General features: G+C 40.5%; 1 protein-coding gene across 18 annotated transcripts in view; it reads left to right on the forward strand.

Moving 5' to 3' along the window:
* Positions 1-18,832, forward strand: part of ERC2 (ELKS/RAB6-interacting/CAST family member 2) — a 904,872-nt gene that overhangs the window by 721,064 nt on the left and 164,976 nt on the right. For all 18 annotated transcript variants that reach the window (XR_007404126.1, XR_007404127.1, XM_049097733.1 and 15 more), the window contains one exon: positions 4,587-4,721. Coding sequence is in view for 16 of the 18 variants with exons in the window: in XM_049097733.1 (XP_048953690.1) it covers positions 4,587-4,721 (135 nt within the window). In the remaining 2 variants the exon portion in view is untranslated. The remainder of the gene's footprint in view (positions 1-4,586; positions 4,722-18,832) is intronic.

An 18,832-nucleotide genomic window follows, 5' to 3' on the forward strand; every position in this document is an offset into this window, starting at 1 on the left:
GGATTTTAGTTAATGGATAAAGTTTCAGTTTTCCATGGTTGACTTTTGGTGCTAACAAAAGTATTCCAAAGGCCCCTGCTCTTCTAAAGGCTAGGGGATAGTAAGGAAATGAATCCCATAACACCACCAAACCTTTTATTCTAAATGAGGTAAATAACCAGGGACATGGAGTATTTCACCAGGTCCATTTTACTAAAGAATGGAATATATCTTGGAGAAAACCAATTCAACTTTTCCAATAGCTCCAAAAGTATATGTTTGCTCTCCCACTCTCAAGAATAGCAACCAAAAACAAATATATAATAGGAAGAGCTAAACTACCATGTGAAGAGTTATATACTCAACTGGCTCATCATAGAGGCTGATTGTAGGCTTTTCTCTTTCATCTGTTCCAAACTAGTCTATACCCATTCTATCCATTCCTTCATACATCCATACGTTTATTTTACACACATTTACTTACTACTTATGCACCAGACTGTGTGCAGGTGCTGAGTGTAAGGGTGTTTCAGACATAGTGCTTCCCTTAAGAGAATTTCAACCTAGTGGTAGAGAAAGCCAAGAAAGCACGAGATTATTTGCCATTCATTGGGATAAGTGTTGTGATGGAAGGGGGCTTGGAGGTGGATACAGGAATACAGGATCCCTGGGGAAGGCAGTGGAAGAGCTCTTAATCCCTTCTGAGGCAGGCTTAGGGAAGGCGTTTCTGGAGGATAATGGTATTGAAGCTAAAATGGGTATAACTTCGGCAAAGGGATAGAGGATGAAGAGCATGACAGGAACAGAGAATAGCACATCCCAGGGCTGGGACATGGAGCATAAGAGGTGAGATTCAGAGGTGAACAGCAAGCAGTTGCCTCAGAAGAGCTTTGTAAGCTGTGGAGGAGCTAGGGCTCTTTTCCTGAGGGCAGTGGGGAGTGTCTGAGGATCTTAAAGTCAGGGACTAATGGGTCTAATGTCACTCCAGCTATAGATTATATTCAGTGGGAGGCAAGAGTGCAGTGGGAGAGCTGTTAGAGGAGTCTTTTGCCCTAGAGAAATAAGGTTGCGCCTGGAAGAAAGAGGAAGTGGAAAATGAAATCTGATTAGAGCTGTCTCAGCAGTCATGACATAATATAGTAAAATGAATATAACATAGTTAGCCAAAGGCAAACATGTCAGGTCAGCAGTTTGGTAGACACTGAAAAGGAAATAAAAATGGGCTTCAGTGCACTGCTAAATGAGTCCGTGAGTTCCCAAGTGTAGTGCTGTGGAAAGCTCTCCCTCTCTCTAACTGTTTTCGTTTTCCTGGGACTTCAATTATGACTGCCCGGAAGAACTATGGTTTAAGGCTATGTGGCGGCCACCTCACGTATCTGTTGACTGCAGGGATATGAACCATTGCACACGGCGTCACCTGATCAGTGTGTCTGGAGTTAGTTGAACAAATGCTATCCTTGTTAAAATTTCTACAGTTTTTCTTCTGTCGATCTTCTAAGAATGCTATTCATGGCTTCTTATCCTTCCAGACCATTCTTGGTATGTTAGGAAGCCAATATAATTGGGTGGGAATGAGAATAGGAAATATAGATTTAAAAAATTGAGAGGTCCATTTTCAATTTGACAATTAAGTGGGCAGGATCGGTCAAACTTTTTTATAGAAGGGAAAACTAGCAACCAGCCTGTAAGAAATTGGTCACAGTTTAAGGGATATGTTACAAGCAAGATAAATAAAAGTGGTCTAGAATATCAGGGCAAACTCTCATTATTCATCTCTGTTTCACACTCTTCTCTTCCAGTCCAGACTAATCAAAAGAAGCCTCTTCCGCTCACAATTGCTGTGTGTACATTTCCCCCAGATCTGGTATTCACATGAACAACATGGTTTATTTATATTTCAGCACCAAATTGGAAAGATGACATCATTCATTTACAGTCTTTATCCCATGACATGCCTATTCTCCAACACCTCATTTCAGCAGACACATTTAGGACTTCATATAGCATCTTGTTTAGCTTGTACATTCTTTTATGGGATACAGTTCAAAGGTAGGGAACTTTAGGCTTGTTGCTGGTAAGAAAATAATCTCATAAAATCACAGGAGCTTCCCCAAAGACTAAGGACATTATGATGTTTACAATAGCAGAGTTATTATTTGTTCACTTAGGCTTCATTGTTCATTCTTGAGTGAGCCCCCTTCCTTCCTGACCATAGCAGATCTTACAGCTCCCTTCAGGCTCTCTGAGTTCTATTAGAAGAAACAATTTCAGATTTATTAGTTCATGAGTTCAAAAGTACAGATTCTTGACAATACTGGAGTTTTAGGTGTGAACACTGAATTCAGAATCTTTTGTACAAGGGCAGGCTGAATGAGAGGACTCTCAGTACTTGGTCGGCAACAGCTCCACTGACCTGCTCTTTCTCACAAGATGTAACTTGTCCATTGGGTCTTCTGATGCTATAAATGGACAAGAGAAGGATAAATATGCTATCGGTTGCCAAAGGTTGCCTGGGATTTATTATTTAATTGTTAGATGGATTTTTCTCTCTATTTTTATTGTTTTTATCCATATACATACATGTTTTTTATACCCACTGTGGGGACTTTCAAATATTGTACACATTTCTCAAAGTGGAGTACATCACAAGACATCCTCTGGCAGATAGAATTGGGATATAAAGTGTTTCCAAAACTGAGCAGAACCAAAGCATCTATAGGAAAGCTGTTTCTGCCTAATTAGCTGTTTGCTTTTTCTGCTAGCAGTATGGCAAAGAGAAAAGGCTAGAGATTGAGAATCGGAAGACCTAGGAAATTTCCATGTTCTATGGTAAGGAGACTCTGAGGGCTGAAATCTCTGCTTTCATGTTCTGGCTGCAAGTGAGGATAGTAATTACTCCTCCCAGGAATGTTTTGAGGATAAGTTAGATTGCACATGAAACATACTACAAAAATATACTATATTGGGTCCAGAATTGTTATCAGAGTATTATTTATGTTACAAAATAGAATTCCAACCATTTGGAGGGTCTGCCAGCCTTTGATTTCCAGCTCTCTTGAAGTACTTCTGACTCACTGTCATCTCAGGTCACCAGTGGGATTGTTATGGCAACTCATGAGATGTCCTCAACTCTCAGTAAACTTCCCTGGCTAAAAACAAATGTGCAGTCACCACTAGGATGGCAGCATCCCCCAAAATTCAGTCCCCTCATTGAAGCAACATGCACAGTATATTTACATTTACTAGGCTTCGTTCGATTCTGGGGAGAGGCAGGTGGAAGAAACAAGCTCAATTTGACCAACAGTTGAACAGATAGATCTGAGGTTATGCATGATAAATAGGAGGTGCATGTGCCCTGGCATCAGGGGTGGGATTGGGAAAAAGCTCCTAGAGAACAAAAATGCTGAATTAGCCAGACACAGAAGGTAAGGGGTAAGGGTAGGTGGTTGCGGGAGGTACCACAGGCAGAAGAAACAACATGTATAAGAAGGAGAGGTTATACTGTAAATGTAGCAAAAATAAAATAATAGAATTTGATTTTTACTGCAAGCCTATGATGGGCCAGGTCCTGAACTGACACTTGAAGCTTATCATATTCTTTGCTCCTCACAGCAACCCCAGGGAGGGGGGGGCACTATTACTTCTATTTGGTAGTTGAGAAAATTGAAGTTTACAAATAGTTAACTCTCAAGATCACATAGCCAGCAAAGAGATTATGCAGGACTTGAATCCAGACAGTCTTCTCTTCATACACACATGTGTAGTCTCTACATTTCCTGGCTTTCTGGGGTAGATATTTTTATCTGCCCTTTTCCCTTGTCTATAGGCACTTTTCTAGATTCTGTGACTCTGTTTAGGCAATTCATTGCTGGTCCCTTTCTTGCCTTACATAATAAAACAAGGTAATTGTGTGTCCTGGGAATTTAAACCATGACACCTAGCTACCTCATGTGATAAACATAATGGGACATAAATTACAGTAGTTAGCTCTTCTACATCAACTTTGCTCCTTTTGTTCAATTTCCCCAAAGAGCACTATCAGTTAAATTGTCCACAGAGAGTCCTTTCCCTAGAAGCCATCAGAGCAACAAACCTTCTCCATTGCTATTTTTGCATTTGGCAGCTTTTGAGTGGATTCCTCTGCTTTGTCTCACAAGACCATTACTTGTCTGTAGTTTTGTGTCTCCACCCAGCCCTGTTCCATCATTTTTTGTCCAGGGCTTCCTTCTCTTGCTTGCTCTAGAGTATAGGATGTGACTGTTGGTAGTTTGTGATTGCAAGCTTATTCTGGATCTGTGTGTTCTCTTGATAATGTAAAACAGAGCACCTTCGGGTTTATGTCCATTTTTCCCCCTTATAAATCACATGAAGGGGAAGTACATTTGCATCTAATGTAGATCCAAGAACAGGGTAATTTCAAGAATGTGACAAAACCTCTTTTACCAAATGGCATGGTGCATTCTTTATTGAGTTTCAATTTGACTAAAAATGAAAACTTCTGGATTAGGAACCAAAGGAATCCTAGACGTACTGTAATTATGCCCTGAGTCTTTTTGGCTGGTTTTCCAGCTCCTGATAGACTCTTCTCTGGTTTTTGTTCTGTGCAGACCCAGAACAGAATGAAGCTGATGGCAGACAACTACGATGAGGACCACCATCATTACCACCACCACCACCACCACCACCACCACCGATCTCCTGGGAGGTCGCAACATTCCAATCACAGGCCTTCTCCCGACCAGGTCAGTTTCATTGCCGCTTACCTCCAGGACCCCTTTTACCCTTTGGATATTTTAAGATAAAATAAATAATCCTCAAGAAATAATAAACAGCATAAAGTGATACGTCCTTTGAACTGAAACTAATAGCTTTGGTATTTATTTCCATCACTCAAGGAGTCTAAATGTTTTCCTTTCTCCTTCCTCTTTAAGGTTTTGTCTGTTCTTGTTTATGTTATGCATTTTCTTTCCTCCCCTCCTTTCTATTTTCATAGATATGAAGTCTGTTGCTGGCTCAGTATCTAATGGTGGGTTACTTTGGAATGTCTCTCTCAGAGTTTTAAGAGAAAGCACTTTGTTTCCATGAGCTTGGCAACCAGAGAAGCCTTGAGTTTCATGAGCACTTTCCTAGAAAATTCCTTAGTGATGCAAATTAATGTGGGGTAAAACAACATGAAGAGAAATCAGTTTTGCTTGCATTTTACCTGGTAAAGTCAAGGGATCTGGTTTATTTGATTTGGACCCTATCTTCTCCCTTGACTAAGTGAAGCAAGTGAAAAGACGGGTTGACAAAAACAAAAATCTCCTGTGGTCTTCAATATTTGCATTTACCCACCAAATGTAAAAACTAATGACTGTATGGGATTAAAACTCCTGAAAATGAACTTCATGGAAATTATGAAGTTAAATGCAAACTAGCAGGTTGATATAGTCAGTATTGCAGTATTTCCTCCTTTATTGTACCATGAGCTTCTTGTGTGTGTATGATCCTAGTGTAGCTTATACAATAAATTTCAAGAGGGAAAGGGCCGTAGGTAATGGAATATAATCATCTAGATAAGTGTAAATGCCTTTGTTATATATTTCTGGGTATGTGAGGGGGGAGGACTTACTGGAATTACCTATGTGAAGAGAGGTTTAACTGTTTGTTGGAGGAAGAGGTGCTTATTATGCTAAGACCATTTTTCAGATGGCTCCATTTCCTTTGCACCTCATGTCACTAGTCTCCCAAAGAAGTTAAGATTACAAGTCTCCAAGATGTTTTACTAGGGGTACAACTCCAGGGGGAGCCATTTATATAGTATGCAACATAAGAAGTGCTCCTGGAGCTTTGCAGTAAAGTAGCTCCAACCAGGAGGCCCTCTGCCTCCAACCCCCAGCTTGGCTCTACCCTTATACTACAAAGCATTTGCCCTCAGAGACCCCAACATTACAGATGTTCATAGAGGACATCTAGATTTCTGAAGTCAAGTTCAGAAAGGCACCAGTTCATGTTATTAGTTCTCAAAAATAGTTCTTAATTTAGCAATCAGCAAAGTAGAGAGAGATAAAAATTTCATGTCATTATCGTGTATGCTTGTGGTTTTGCTTTTATTTCACTTTATTTTTTCATATCTCATCCCTTGCTATCACCACCACCTCGCCTGTACTCACCCATCGTGGTATACCTGGCATCCTGCTAACTAAATGTCTTCGTTCTTGTTCTTAATCCCAGCCTTTGGCACACTGACCTTTGTTCCTTGAACTTCTCCTGGGAGGAGTAAATGTGAGACTTTATTGGTGCTAGAAGGCCACCCTGGGCTTTTTTCCCCCAGAGAAATAGGAGCAGAGGGCACTATAGAGGCAGAAAGAAGGATTTGGAGCCAACGGGTTTGGGTGTCGGGGGATGGTTAGTCACACAAGGACCTGCTGAGATAAGAAACAGGCTTGTTTCATCACAGAGACACATATGCTAATATGTCCTGCTAGAAACTAGACACCAGATCAAAATTATCTGCCTTGTGAATGATATTTCTCACAAAAGCTAATCTCCTGCTACTTTTCCAGAGATCTTTAAACACAAAATAGAGGTCTTGCTGGCTTGGTTGACTGTCTTATGTTTGTCTACCACCACTAGAGGTTGTCATAGGGTGGAAATCATTGCTCAAGGGCAATGCTCTTCCCGGAAGAGTTATTGTCCCTTGAGAAGTATCTGGCTAAGATGTGTCATCAGGACCTCTGATATACCTTTGTCATTGCTACTGTTAGGAGGATGGTGATGGTCATCCACCTTCACATCCTTCATTTCAGTGACCACTCTAAGCAACCCATGGACATAGAGGTAGATAACCTCATCTTCTTCTACAGATGAGAAATTTAGGCCCTGGGAGGGGTGGTGGTACACTGACCTGAGTCCTGCTTCTGGTTATTTGCTCATTCAACTAATACTTGGAGCACATATTCCATGCCAGCTACTATGCTGGCCTTGGGAAAGAACATGATGGACAAGAATCCCTACCTTTAGGGATTTTGCTGTGTAGTCTGAAAACAAAAATTCAGGTCATCTGATGTCTTGTTCAGTTTTTTTCTGGATTGTGTCAATCAAAACATGACATTGAAAAGGTAGTTACGACTTAACTTGTGGCCTGTGACTTAGGAACTCACTCTGCAGTGAAGTTTAGGAGCCAAAAAAATGGTGCAACTCCAAATAAAAGTAACTTATTTGCCTCTTCCATAATCATAGCCCTGATTCTACGGACTTGACCTATCATTTTTACTACCACTGAACTTTACAAAAACAGACTCTATCTCTACTATGTGAAACTGCTATCTCTTATGCATATATAATTAGCATGATCCCCACATACCCTTGAAAGTGGCATACCCTTGACCAGAAGGATAACTTTGCCATTTTAAATTGGAGTCAGCAAAGCTATAAGGCTTCATTGATACACTCTTTCAATTAGAGAAAAGAGAACTGACTAAGAAGACCTGCAAAAGTAGATTGCTTCCAGTGATAGAAATGGCAAGATCCTCTGGGCTGGTGAGCTTTTTGAATAGGAGTCACAGGTCTTGGACAACCATACCCTCCGTTAAAAGCACCAACAGCTCATATACCAATATATGGGTTGTTCTAAAACTAAATTCCAGAATGCCATAGTCATCAGAAGGCTGAGAAGTCTTTCCCAGATGATTATAAACTCTATATAATTGTGCACACATATATACTAGTATGTATGGAGTGGAGGTACTTCTCAAGAAAAAGTGACAGCCTTATGGTGACAGCATAAGGGTCTGAACAATGAATTGATTTGGATGGGATTTAAACTAAATGTCCACGATGTACCTATGTTAACTGAACTGACTTAAAGGGAAGATGTCTCTTCCAAGGGATTCCTGATTTCTTTACCATGAATCTTCCAGCCCTGACTTTCCTGTAGCCTGGGGGTTGACCAGCAATATCTTCTGGAGGAGGAACTACAAAATGTTGCCATTGTCTGTTGAGCTTTATTAAAAGGTCAGAACATGTGAAAATAAAGAAATATAAAAAAACCAGTCACTTTGCTACTTTTCCAGAGAAATTCATTTTTCCTTAGGAAATTCAATTTAAGTATCCTAGGCACTTGCAGAATTAGATTCTTTTTCCATTTCTTGCTTGCCCCTTTCTCCTTCACTATGATTTTGCTTTCTCCTCAGGAGAAACTGAATCCAAGGGTTGTAAGTCTAGACGAGCATTTCCCAAAGTAACTTTTGAAACATTAGTCCCAGGAGGAAAATCTTGAAAGAAAGATTCAGTGAATAAAGAATTTTGTTAAAGTGCTGCATATTATAAGTCAATCTTAGAGAGTCTTGGTGCAATTAGCAGATCAAAGGATCTAAAAAGTCATATAAGAAAGAAAACTCTCCAATTTTATTTAATCCAGCATTTCCCAAACTAATTTGCTCATAGAATCTTTTCTTTTCTTTCTTTCTTCTTTTCTTTTCCTTTCCTTTCCTTTCTTTTCTTTTCTTTTCTTTTCTTTTCTTTTCTTTTCTTTTCTTTTCTTGTAACATCTGTGCTCTGAGAAATACTGTTCTCAGAGTATCAGGTGAAGAAAGAGACTACCCAGTTTAAAACATAGCTGCCAACAGTGTTTTTCATCAGAAGGTGGAGTTTTGAGGCAAATACAGCATAGCAAAAAATCAGAGTGCCTCTTTCATTCATTTATTAGGATACCTTTTTAAAGGCTATAACGTCTGGGAATGAGTTATCCTATCAAAAACCCAGTAGATCTGAACTAAGGAAACCTTTATAAGGGTGAGGACCCAAGAAAGCAAGAATAATCATAAATACATGGCCCCTCAGAAATTGAAAATTAGTGTAATGAGGGGAAGAGGCAATTTTGAAAACACATAAGAGAAGTCAGTGGGATGTGGCAGTCCAGCAGCTTAGACACTTACCTGAGAAAGAAGCAGGTGGCACTTGGTGGCCTATGACCGAGCAATGGCCATAGCCATTGAAATGTCCAAGTAGATCATTCAGACAAATCCTAATAATAATGCCATATTTGAAATTTTTCAAACCAAGAGGTAGGCACAAATATTTCCAAGCAGAGACAATAAATACTTCCCATGACACAAGCTGCTGGTAAGCTTTGAGAAACGACAAAGGCTATAGAATAAATGGAACATGCTGGAACCACATTCATTTTTATTTTCAGTGAAGTAACCAAGATTGATTTTAGAAAAGTCAAGTGGAAACTCAACTTCTTCCAAATGCCCTCTGTACCTGCCACCAGTACACTATCTGTTATTATGTCTCAGGAGCATCTTTCTTTGACATATCAATTACGTTAAGTCTTTTTAGTATGTGATTTTTTTGGTCTCAGGAAAAACCCGTATTTTATTAATCTCCTAATAGCTTCTAAGAAATGCATAGCGTCAAAGTGAACTCTAGACCCCAGCCAACTCAAAATGCTGGGCCTTGTTCAGGATGTCCTTTGGCATCCAGGACTCACATTCCTGTGTCTGGGACTTAGGATGGGCTTTGGCTCTTTAAGGACCTGGATTTCACTGCCTTTTTTTTTTTTTTTTTTTGCAAAATGTGCTTCCATTTGTTAAAGCATTCTAATTTGTAGGGACCTAACTGGAAAAATCCTAAACATTTTTTGTCTGGAAACCTCAGAATATATGACCACTTTCCAAGCCCAGAACTTGCATCTCTTTTCTCTTATTTTTGAATGGAAATGCTCACTCACAGGAGTTGAGAAGCTCAAGGACTTTTGACTACTTTGAAGACTTTTAGATCCCCTTTAAAATTTATATTTTACACTTATAAAAATCCTGCTTCTAAAGGAGAGCTACAGAGTCCAGGATCATGGAGGCATTATGGAAAAATTTGGTTGAATTTTATGTTCTATTCATACTCTGTTACATATCGCAAAGTTTATTCACAACTGGGTGGCCCACAGTGGGCACTCTCTAAATGTCTGTTGAATGAGATGTTCCCTAAGGAACTTTGGGAAGTAGGACTGGCAGACGGAAGGATCTCCATTGTACATGTAAGGAAATTGGAGCTCAGAGATGCTGTTAATTATTCACAGACACAAACCTGGAAATCAACAGGCCCAAGGTGAGGTCCTGGGTCTCTGAGCGCTGTACATTGGCGGCAAACCTCTTTGGATGTCAGTATGGATGCATTTATGCAACCACGTGTATTAAATATGGTTGCACAGCTATAACATCAACTTTTTCTAGAGTACACATTGCTGTCACCTTTCCCATTGAATTATAGTAAATTTTATCCTATTTTGATGTATTTTCCAAAGTTGAAAAAAAAATGTCATCTCCTCAGTTCTCTTTCCATTTTCCTCAGCTCCCACTGTCTTTATTTACATTCTTCTGTTATGTGACTTTATCCTTTCATTTCCTCCCATTTCACCTGTTGCCTTTTACTCTTTATTCTTGCTGTCCCTGTGCCAGTGAAAATGCAGCTTCCTGCAATTCTTCCACTGCCATGGAATTACCAGAGGGAGATCCTCAAGCAGTGGAAAGCGTGGTACAGAGAGGGAGGGAAATTGCCCTGGGTTACAGAGGGCCCTTAGCAGTGGATTGCCAGGACTCACAATCCCTTGCTCATTCACTTATGAGTCTATGCACAAACAAGAGTCTGGGACAAGCCAGGCTCCCAGAGCAAAGTAGAGGATGCTTCCCTGGGCCAGGGGCTACTATCAGATCTGCCAGGGCTCAGGGCCTACTTTAAGGTAGTGACCTTCCTGTGGCAGAAGATGGTTTTTCCATTTTGCATCCTTAACTTTAGGGTGTTTACTCTGCTAATCTATTCCCAGAATAGATATTGGTTGCCTTAGTCCTAAATATTGCTCACTCCACTTGGCAATTTCCAGAATTTTTCTACAGATGTAAATAGTGAACATTCGTTCTTTCTTTGTTGCTCTTGGTTACTGTGTGGTCCTGGCACATGTTGGCTTTCAGCTAAGACTTGAGTTTGTATGACTGGACATATTTCAGAACACTGAATGTCCATTTTGACTTTTTGCTGAAAATTCCTGTTGAATTTTACTGGAGATACATGTCATTTTCCCATAAGCCATCAAATAATTTGGTCACTAAAGAACCTAAATGTGGTCTTCTTTGCAAGCTATGTATACAGGACAGATATACAAATTGTATTTTAATATGTAATGAAATGGTCTCAGTGGTCCCACCAATGTTGAGTGCCACCTATGCTCTGCCTCAGAGGTTGCAACCCTTGCTATCTTGGTTTTGAGATTTCTGGTCCCCAGTCATCCCTTACAGTCAAAAAAAAAAAAAAAAAAGAAAAGAAAAGAAAAAGAAAAACCATAAGGTAGAGTTAGCTCAAAATAAAAATAGGAAAAAAAATAAAAATAAATAAATAAAATAAATAAAAAAAAATAAAAATAGGTTTTTTGTCCTCTTGCTCTCCCACCTCTGTCCATGCTGCACACACCTGGGCCTTAGGTACCTGCTGTCTGATAGAATTAGTCAGTATCCTACAGAGCCTTTCCATAGGAGGGGAATTTCTAGCCATTCCTACAATTAGGTCCTCGTTGAGGTAGTGGCTGGAGGCCAGTGACAACATCTCCAAACCCCAGATGTTTCTTAGCCGCAGATCTGTGTAGTAAAAACCCCCTGCTCTCTTCCTCCCCTTCCTCCCTCTCCCAGAGGCCTGCATTTTATGTTTGGTCAACAAGGAGTTGGTAGAGTCTCATTGTCCACCAGGAGAATGAAGCTGTCACAGCAACCCCTCCCCAGGCCCTATTACTTCTCAGAAAGCCAACTCAAGGCCCTTGGATTCCCCAGTTGCCCACAGCCCCTCTCCGTGAAATGGTGGATGCAGTTTATGATTGATTCCCTGCTTGCCTCATACTTTCACCAACAGATTAGCCAAAGTGCAGCCCTTTGAATTCTAACAAACAGACAAGGGGCTTAACTTGCTCCATTGCCCTCTGAAGATGGATTCTGTATATAGAGTTGTTATTCCTAGCTTTTGCGTAGGAAGGAAAAAAAAGAATTTATTTTATGTTTTGAGGTTAAATGAATGTGGGATAAATGTATACATAGTGTCCTGTGTGTATATATGTATGTATCGCTATATGTCAGACGAACTGAGGACTTTCCCACATATGGAAGAATTTCTCAAGATCATGTTTAACTGGAAAGTTCTCTCCTTAACTTCCCCTGAGTACATGTTTGAATATACATTATATATACATATATTCGTGTGTGTGTGTAAATACGTTTTCATGTTTCCTACATAGAAGAAAAATTAACTACCATGTATCAGAGCTACTAAAGTATAGTTACAGCACAACAGAAAAAAGCAGAAATTTTGAGTCCCCTATGACAGTAACCTAATAAGAAAAGTTACATGTCTTTGGTTTTTAGTATCGGTTTCCCATCAAGCTAGTATGTTGGAAGCTGGCCTGAATAAGAAATGACCAGGTTTTTTACACAACAAACCTAATTTCATGGCCCACTTCTTAGATGAAGACTTGGGTTTTGGCTTTCGGCAGGGATAAAGGCTTCAAATTAAAAATCCATGAAGAAGGCTTCTGTTGGCTGATGTTGATTGGATGAGAAGAAATGTTCAGAGGTTTCAGCTGTTCCCACTGTTTGCTGGTCCTCTCACAATCAGAGCCAAAAAGATTCTGGGGTGCATTTTGAAATAAATTTTATAAGTCATTTGTCTCTTTCCTTTTTTGAGAAAAAGATAATTAGACATTAAAAATTGAGATGTAACACATTTAACATTATGTTAGTTTTAGGCATATAACATAATAACTTGATACATGTATATATGCAAAATGATTAGCAGAATCCATTTAGTTAACATCCACCACCACACACAGTTACAAATTCTTTTTTTCTTGTGATTACTTGCCTCTTTGCTGATACTCCTTTTATCACAAGTGAATTAGAAGACGCTGTGTTTAAAACCCAGCAGGATTTTTAAAAGTAGATGAAACAGAAAGATAGCTCAGATATCACTTTTTTCTTTATCCCTCAAAGACTACTAAAAATCACCGAAGCTACTGAAACACAAGGAATGCGTGGTTTCTCACCATTGGGAAATAAAGGTGGCAGCTTGTTTGCTTGTTTTTAAGAGCAGAAGCTCTGGAATGACCCTGCCAGGGCTCTCTGTGAGGCCACAGGTAAAGAAGGAAATGAGGACAAACATCTGAACTGTTGCTGGGGGACTATTTAACTCTCCTTCCTCTACCAGCAGTTGTGAGTTTACCCAACCATCACAAGCCACAGAAGAGCAAGGGAGGCGGGGTGACAGCCTCTGGGGAGCTGGCTTTGCAGATGAGCAGGTTGTTACCAAAGCTCTTTAATCTGGGTGTGATGTTAATTCCTGACATGTAAGCACATGAGGGCACAGTTTGATAAACCCTGCCAGGTAGGGTCTTCATGCATGGGAAAAAGGCAGAGCCGCTTAATACAGCAGGATCCTCTTATTAGAAAAGGATTTTTTCCTTACAGAAGACTTGAGCCTGTTGAAGATTTCAGTCTTACTCTATTTTGGGTCAAGTGTTTGTCCCCCCTTTTACTGATTCCTCTCAGTTTTCAACCTTGTTTGCAGTATTAGGGTTTCATTAAAAGATTTGTTGCAGTATCTTTTGAGTCAACAGGGGTTTTCAGACACAGCCTGCACTCCCCAGCTTGTAGATGTAACTCATCTTGGCAACACCAGAGGGTTGATTCCTTTTCAACTTGCTGCTTTAATCCAGTCACATTTGTCTAAGAGGCAGATCAGCTCCCCCGTGGAAAAGGGGGTGGCCAACCTTGAAAACAGCTGAAAGCAGAGAGATCCGTTTTCTGTTGCTAAATACTACTGTTCCTCTTTTTTTTTTTCTTGAACTGATGTCATGAGGATCATGTTTGACTTACACACACCAGGTACTTGTAGTACCCTGACAAGAATGGAGCAGCACAGGGAAGAGAATCAGAAACATCTTTTAAACTTAAGTACACTGCACACACACAAATTCTGAAAACTGTGTTACATACACAATAATAGCGCTTTAAAATTGTCTCAGCATCTCTATATGAATGATGTGAATAACCTCTAGCTGTGAACAGCCCAGAGATGCTAAAATATCTGAGGCTAGTTTTATACACTATCAGGTCCTTTTTATACATACTCTTTTGCCTTTGACCTGAGTCCATTGTCAAATAATTTGTCGCAGTAGTAGCAAACTATAGATGCTACCAACAGGGATGGTGAGCCTAGTTGTATTTGTATATGTTTGTAGCATCTACAGAGTGGTTTAATTTACATTCTCCAAGTTAATTCAGTTAGTACCCTCTGAAGCATCAGGGTCAGGATATGGTCCCATTTTTCTTTCTGAGGCAGCTGAGGAAGTGATGAGTCAAGAGGCTAGGGGATTTGTTTGCCCACTAGCCAGATAATGGCAGAACCAGAGTCATGTTAAAAACACAGTTTTCACTGTATTTAACAAAGCCAAGTGTTAATGACTGATGGATGAGGGAGCAAATATAAAGCCTGTCTCCACCCTCACCCCTTTTTTATGACTGTCTGGCAGTGGTTCAGCTTTTAACAGATGTTGACTTTGGGCTCTGAAACAATATTGTTGGCCAACATAGAGCCTTCCAGCATTTCCATCTACAGCTGGGTATCTTGCATCTTTAAGCTGAGAGATCTGGTGCCATGCACCAAAGACTGGTTTGTCAAAATTACTTTTGCTGGAAGGAAAAAGAAAACTACTTTCTTCAAGTTGCCTCACAATGAAGGGCCCTCCAACATCAAGAAAATGCCTGAAGATATTTCATTAGACGTGAAGGGGAACTCCATCCCCCTACCCCCATACTTTGTAATATTCTTAATGGTTTAGCAAAGGACTCAGATGGTTGCCCTGCCTAAGGTGTCCCTGTGAGTTGAACTTGCTGAGAAGATCCAACTCAGACTGCACAGGCTTCCAGTCTGTACCTCTTTCTTGAGAAACACCCCAGTGTCTTTTAAATATATGAACATCTCCTGTCAAGCTCCCCCTGAGCCAGTGATATTCAGCTTTCACCAACTGGGGTTAAAAGAATAAACCAGGGAAGTGGCTGGTGCAAAGGGGGAAGGAGCCATTCTTGGGAGAAACAAGTAAACACAATCTTGGCAACCCTAAGGAACTCTGGAATCCAGGCAGCCTTGTGTCTCAGAGGAGTTGAGTCATTCAGAAAAGCAAGAACTGATCCTATATACTTACTCATTTGGAAATAATTTGTTAAATTCCCACATCTGAGACATTGTGAGGCAGTGTGAAGTGAGTGAAAGCTCTGCCTTTTCCTTCAGGGACCTTGAAATTCGTTGGGGGTGCTGCTGATATATGCCCACTTAAGGGACAGGTACTGCTTACATGTGAGGCTCTCTTGTCTTCCGATAGCCAGAGAGACCCAACCTAAATTGTGCCATCCAACTCCAACCAGGACATTGAGGTTGAAAGAGGGCAGTGCAAAGTCCAGAGTACTTCAGAGCTGGGCAGCCCCGGGTGGCTCAGCAGTTTGGCGCCGCCTTCAGCCCAGGGCGTGATCCTGGAGACCCGGGATCAAGTCCCACGTCGGGCTCCTTGCATGGAGCCTGCTTCTCCCTCTGCCTGTGTCTGCTGCCTCTCTCTCTCTCTGTGTGTGTCTCTCATAAATAAATAAATAAATAAATAAATAAATAAATAAATAAATAAATAAATCTTATTAAAAAAATGAACAAAAAACAAAGTACTTCAGAGCTGAGAAAAGCTGAACCAATCAATGCCTTCAGGGGTCAGATCTTCTTTCTGTGGCTTCAGAGTTCATATGTCAGAAGGGTATACCTTTGTGGTCAGATAGACTGGAATTTGACCCTGACTCCATAGCCAGGTGTCCTTTGGTGAGCTATCTGATCTTTCTTTCAGCCTTCCTTTCTATATCTGCACAAAGGGCTTCCCAACTCTTGTTGGGGGCACAAAGGGCTTCCCAACACTTGTGGGGCAGTGGTAAGACTCCGTGAAGAAACACAGAAAAGCTGTCATACTCTCTCTAACCTTGCACAGGTACTAATACCTGCTGAATCATTTGTAGCCCAGGTCAGAAATAAGCTAACATTTATACTTCAACAGAACACAGAAAAGGTGTCTGAATCTAGATAGGGTTTTCTTCTTCTTTGGAGCAAACTTTTCTGCAAATGGGCCTCACAAGCTGTAACAAATACAGATCCTATAAGAGTTTACAGCCAGTCCTGACCTCATCACCTGAACAGAGAAATCCATCTATGGGCTAGCTAAGCTTTACAAGAGGCAGGAGAGGTGAAAGGTATGGATGGAAGGTCTCCAAAGAGAAGATTTTGACTTGACCCTGAGAGTAAACTTACTAGTGCCTGACAAGGCTAGGTGCCCCTGTTTTTCAGATTCATACCCATTTTTTTCCTTTACACATGTATTTGTCTTCACCAACTCTGGCCAAATCTGTAGTTGGAAATGCCAAGGGGAGCTGCTTTGGTTGAACTCAGACACAGGGCACATCATAAATCACATACTATAGTCCCACTTCCAGGAATTTTGCAGCCAAAGTTAGCAGAGTCCTGGAGCTTGATGTTTCCAGAAAGTGTCAGAGAAGGCAGAGACTGAAGTGGGCGTAGGGATAAACCTGGTAGCTATCTATACCAGACCCTATTATAACCAGGACAATCTTTTTGCATCCCTTCCCCCAAGGAAGCCAGGGTGAACTTCCTGGCAGAGACAGCTAGCTGAATTCTCACAGAGGCAAGTGGGCTGATTTGAAGGTGACGCTTCCATGATTTCACTCTCATTTTCGGCTAGGACAGGTGTGATGGTACAATCCCCATTAGGAACCTAGTCCTCCAATTTCAAGAAAAAAGCTGGCTGTTAACTCAAAGAGAATTGTAGGTGTTTTTGAAAAAAAGAAAATCCAGTGATGAGCTGGGGCTTACTGGCTGGCTATAGATAATACTTAAAAATAGAGACCAATTAGAAGTTTACACTGGGCCATTTACCATGCGATATTGTACAGTTCCTTCCCAGAGCTTCTTTGCTGGGGCTAACAAATGCCCCCCACAACAGGAAGTCACCTGTCTTGTCAGTGATGCCTCATCCCTCTGCCCTTAGATCTTGTCATCAACATAGCCCTGTGAGTGGCCTATCCCCCTGAGGAATTTTATCTTAGTATTTAGAATCCCATTAGGGCCCAGCATCTGAGACTGCAGGATTTCCATCAGGGCCTCATATAATCTCTGGAGCTATGGATTCATCCTGAGGTTATTTGATAGCTAAGCCTCCCCACTATTCAAAATTTGCTGTTTTGTGGTCACTGTGCTTTGGGCTTCAGCCCACCTTGGATGTTCCCATCCCCAGATGCTGTGGAAAAAAGCACATGGATGACTGATGGGAATAGAGGCTTTCTTCCCATCCAGATATTTTGGCAACTCCTGGCATAGCAATCACTCAAGAAGGATACACAAGGGAGGTAACACCAGGCAACATCCAGAAAAGCCACTGCAAAGTAGATTTGGAAACAGAAAAACAAGGAAACTGTCTCTCCCAGACCTGATAGATGCATTTTGAAAGTCCCAAGAATTTCTAGATAGGTTGGCATGAGGTTAGGGATCAAGCAACATTTATCTGTTTCTTATTTTTTGTCTCCCAAATTTACATTTCTGTTCAGTAAGATTGCTGAACAAATTAATATTTGCATACAAGGAGTAAGCAGTGCAGGAGTCAGACAGCTGTGAATGTTTGGAAATACTGGGAGCTCCCCCTCTGATTAGCTCCTGCATTTTTTGTTTTTTATTCCCTAAGCAGACTCACTCTGACCCAGATCACTTGGTGATTAGGGTCAATTCATGTTTAAGCTTTGAAGATTAGAGAGACCAGAAATGGCCACCACCACCCTTTCTATTTTCTGTTAGAAACTTTCAACTTTAGAAACAAAAAACCTGAAAAAAATGCATAATATTCCGAGTTCACTAAAGGAATTTATCCACATTTCTGCCATGTTAAATGTTAGCAAAGTTTATATTGGACTGTCATATTTCTTTACTTTATTCACCAGCATACAAGACGTCGATCTCAACATCTGGTTTTTAATAACCCTGGACATCTGGGAGCTCCTTTTTATTCCTATGGTGGACGAGGCACAGTAGTGATATTGGCAGTGTATATTTTCAACCTACAACTCCTGTCTGTTTCAATCATAATTAATTACCACTTTTTAATATATTTAATTTGCTAAAAGTCATTTGCATTAGACCACATTTCACTGTTAAGAAAATAGTGGTAGATTTTGGTGCCAGTGGCTTTCTTTTTTTTCTTTCTTCTTCAAAATTTAAAACACCCTATGAATGGATTTGAAACAAACTAATGTATACATCTTGTTGAGTTTTAAATGCAAAATGAAATAAACTGCTCTGCAAGGAAAGTGGTTTTACAGCCATTTAGAAGCGGTCAGTAGGAGCTGTGGGCTGCATTTTAGGGAAAGCCTCCTATTTTGTTTTGTAACTTTGGCAAGTCATAGCGTCACTATGCGCCTGGAGTTTTCCTATTGCAGTGACTTTGGGGGTCAAAAACCTTATAATGAAAACAAGGGCTACATCCAGAGAAGTATACTTACACACATCCCTACAACATTCTTCTTTGAAGTTCAAGGGGTGGCTAGAACCCTAGAAACCCATTTGTGGGTGCCTGAGGGTCCCATGCTGTAGACTTTCCTTCTTCATTAGCATAAAAAGGAACATTAACTTTGCTTTTCTCCAGTAACTGAAAGGAAGTTTAATGAATGTAAAAATACATATTTCTCAAGTTACGTAGGGAAAAGATAAGTTTATTGCCAGAAGCAATTGCTAGATTGTGTAGTGG

Source organism: Canis lupus, chromosome 20, assembly GCF_003254725.2.
Source record: "Canis lupus dingo isolate Sandy chromosome 20, ASM325472v2, whole genome shotgun sequence".
In the NCBI taxonomy this organism is placed as follows: domain Eukaryota; kingdom Metazoa; phylum Chordata; class Mammalia; order Carnivora; family Canidae; genus Canis; species Canis lupus.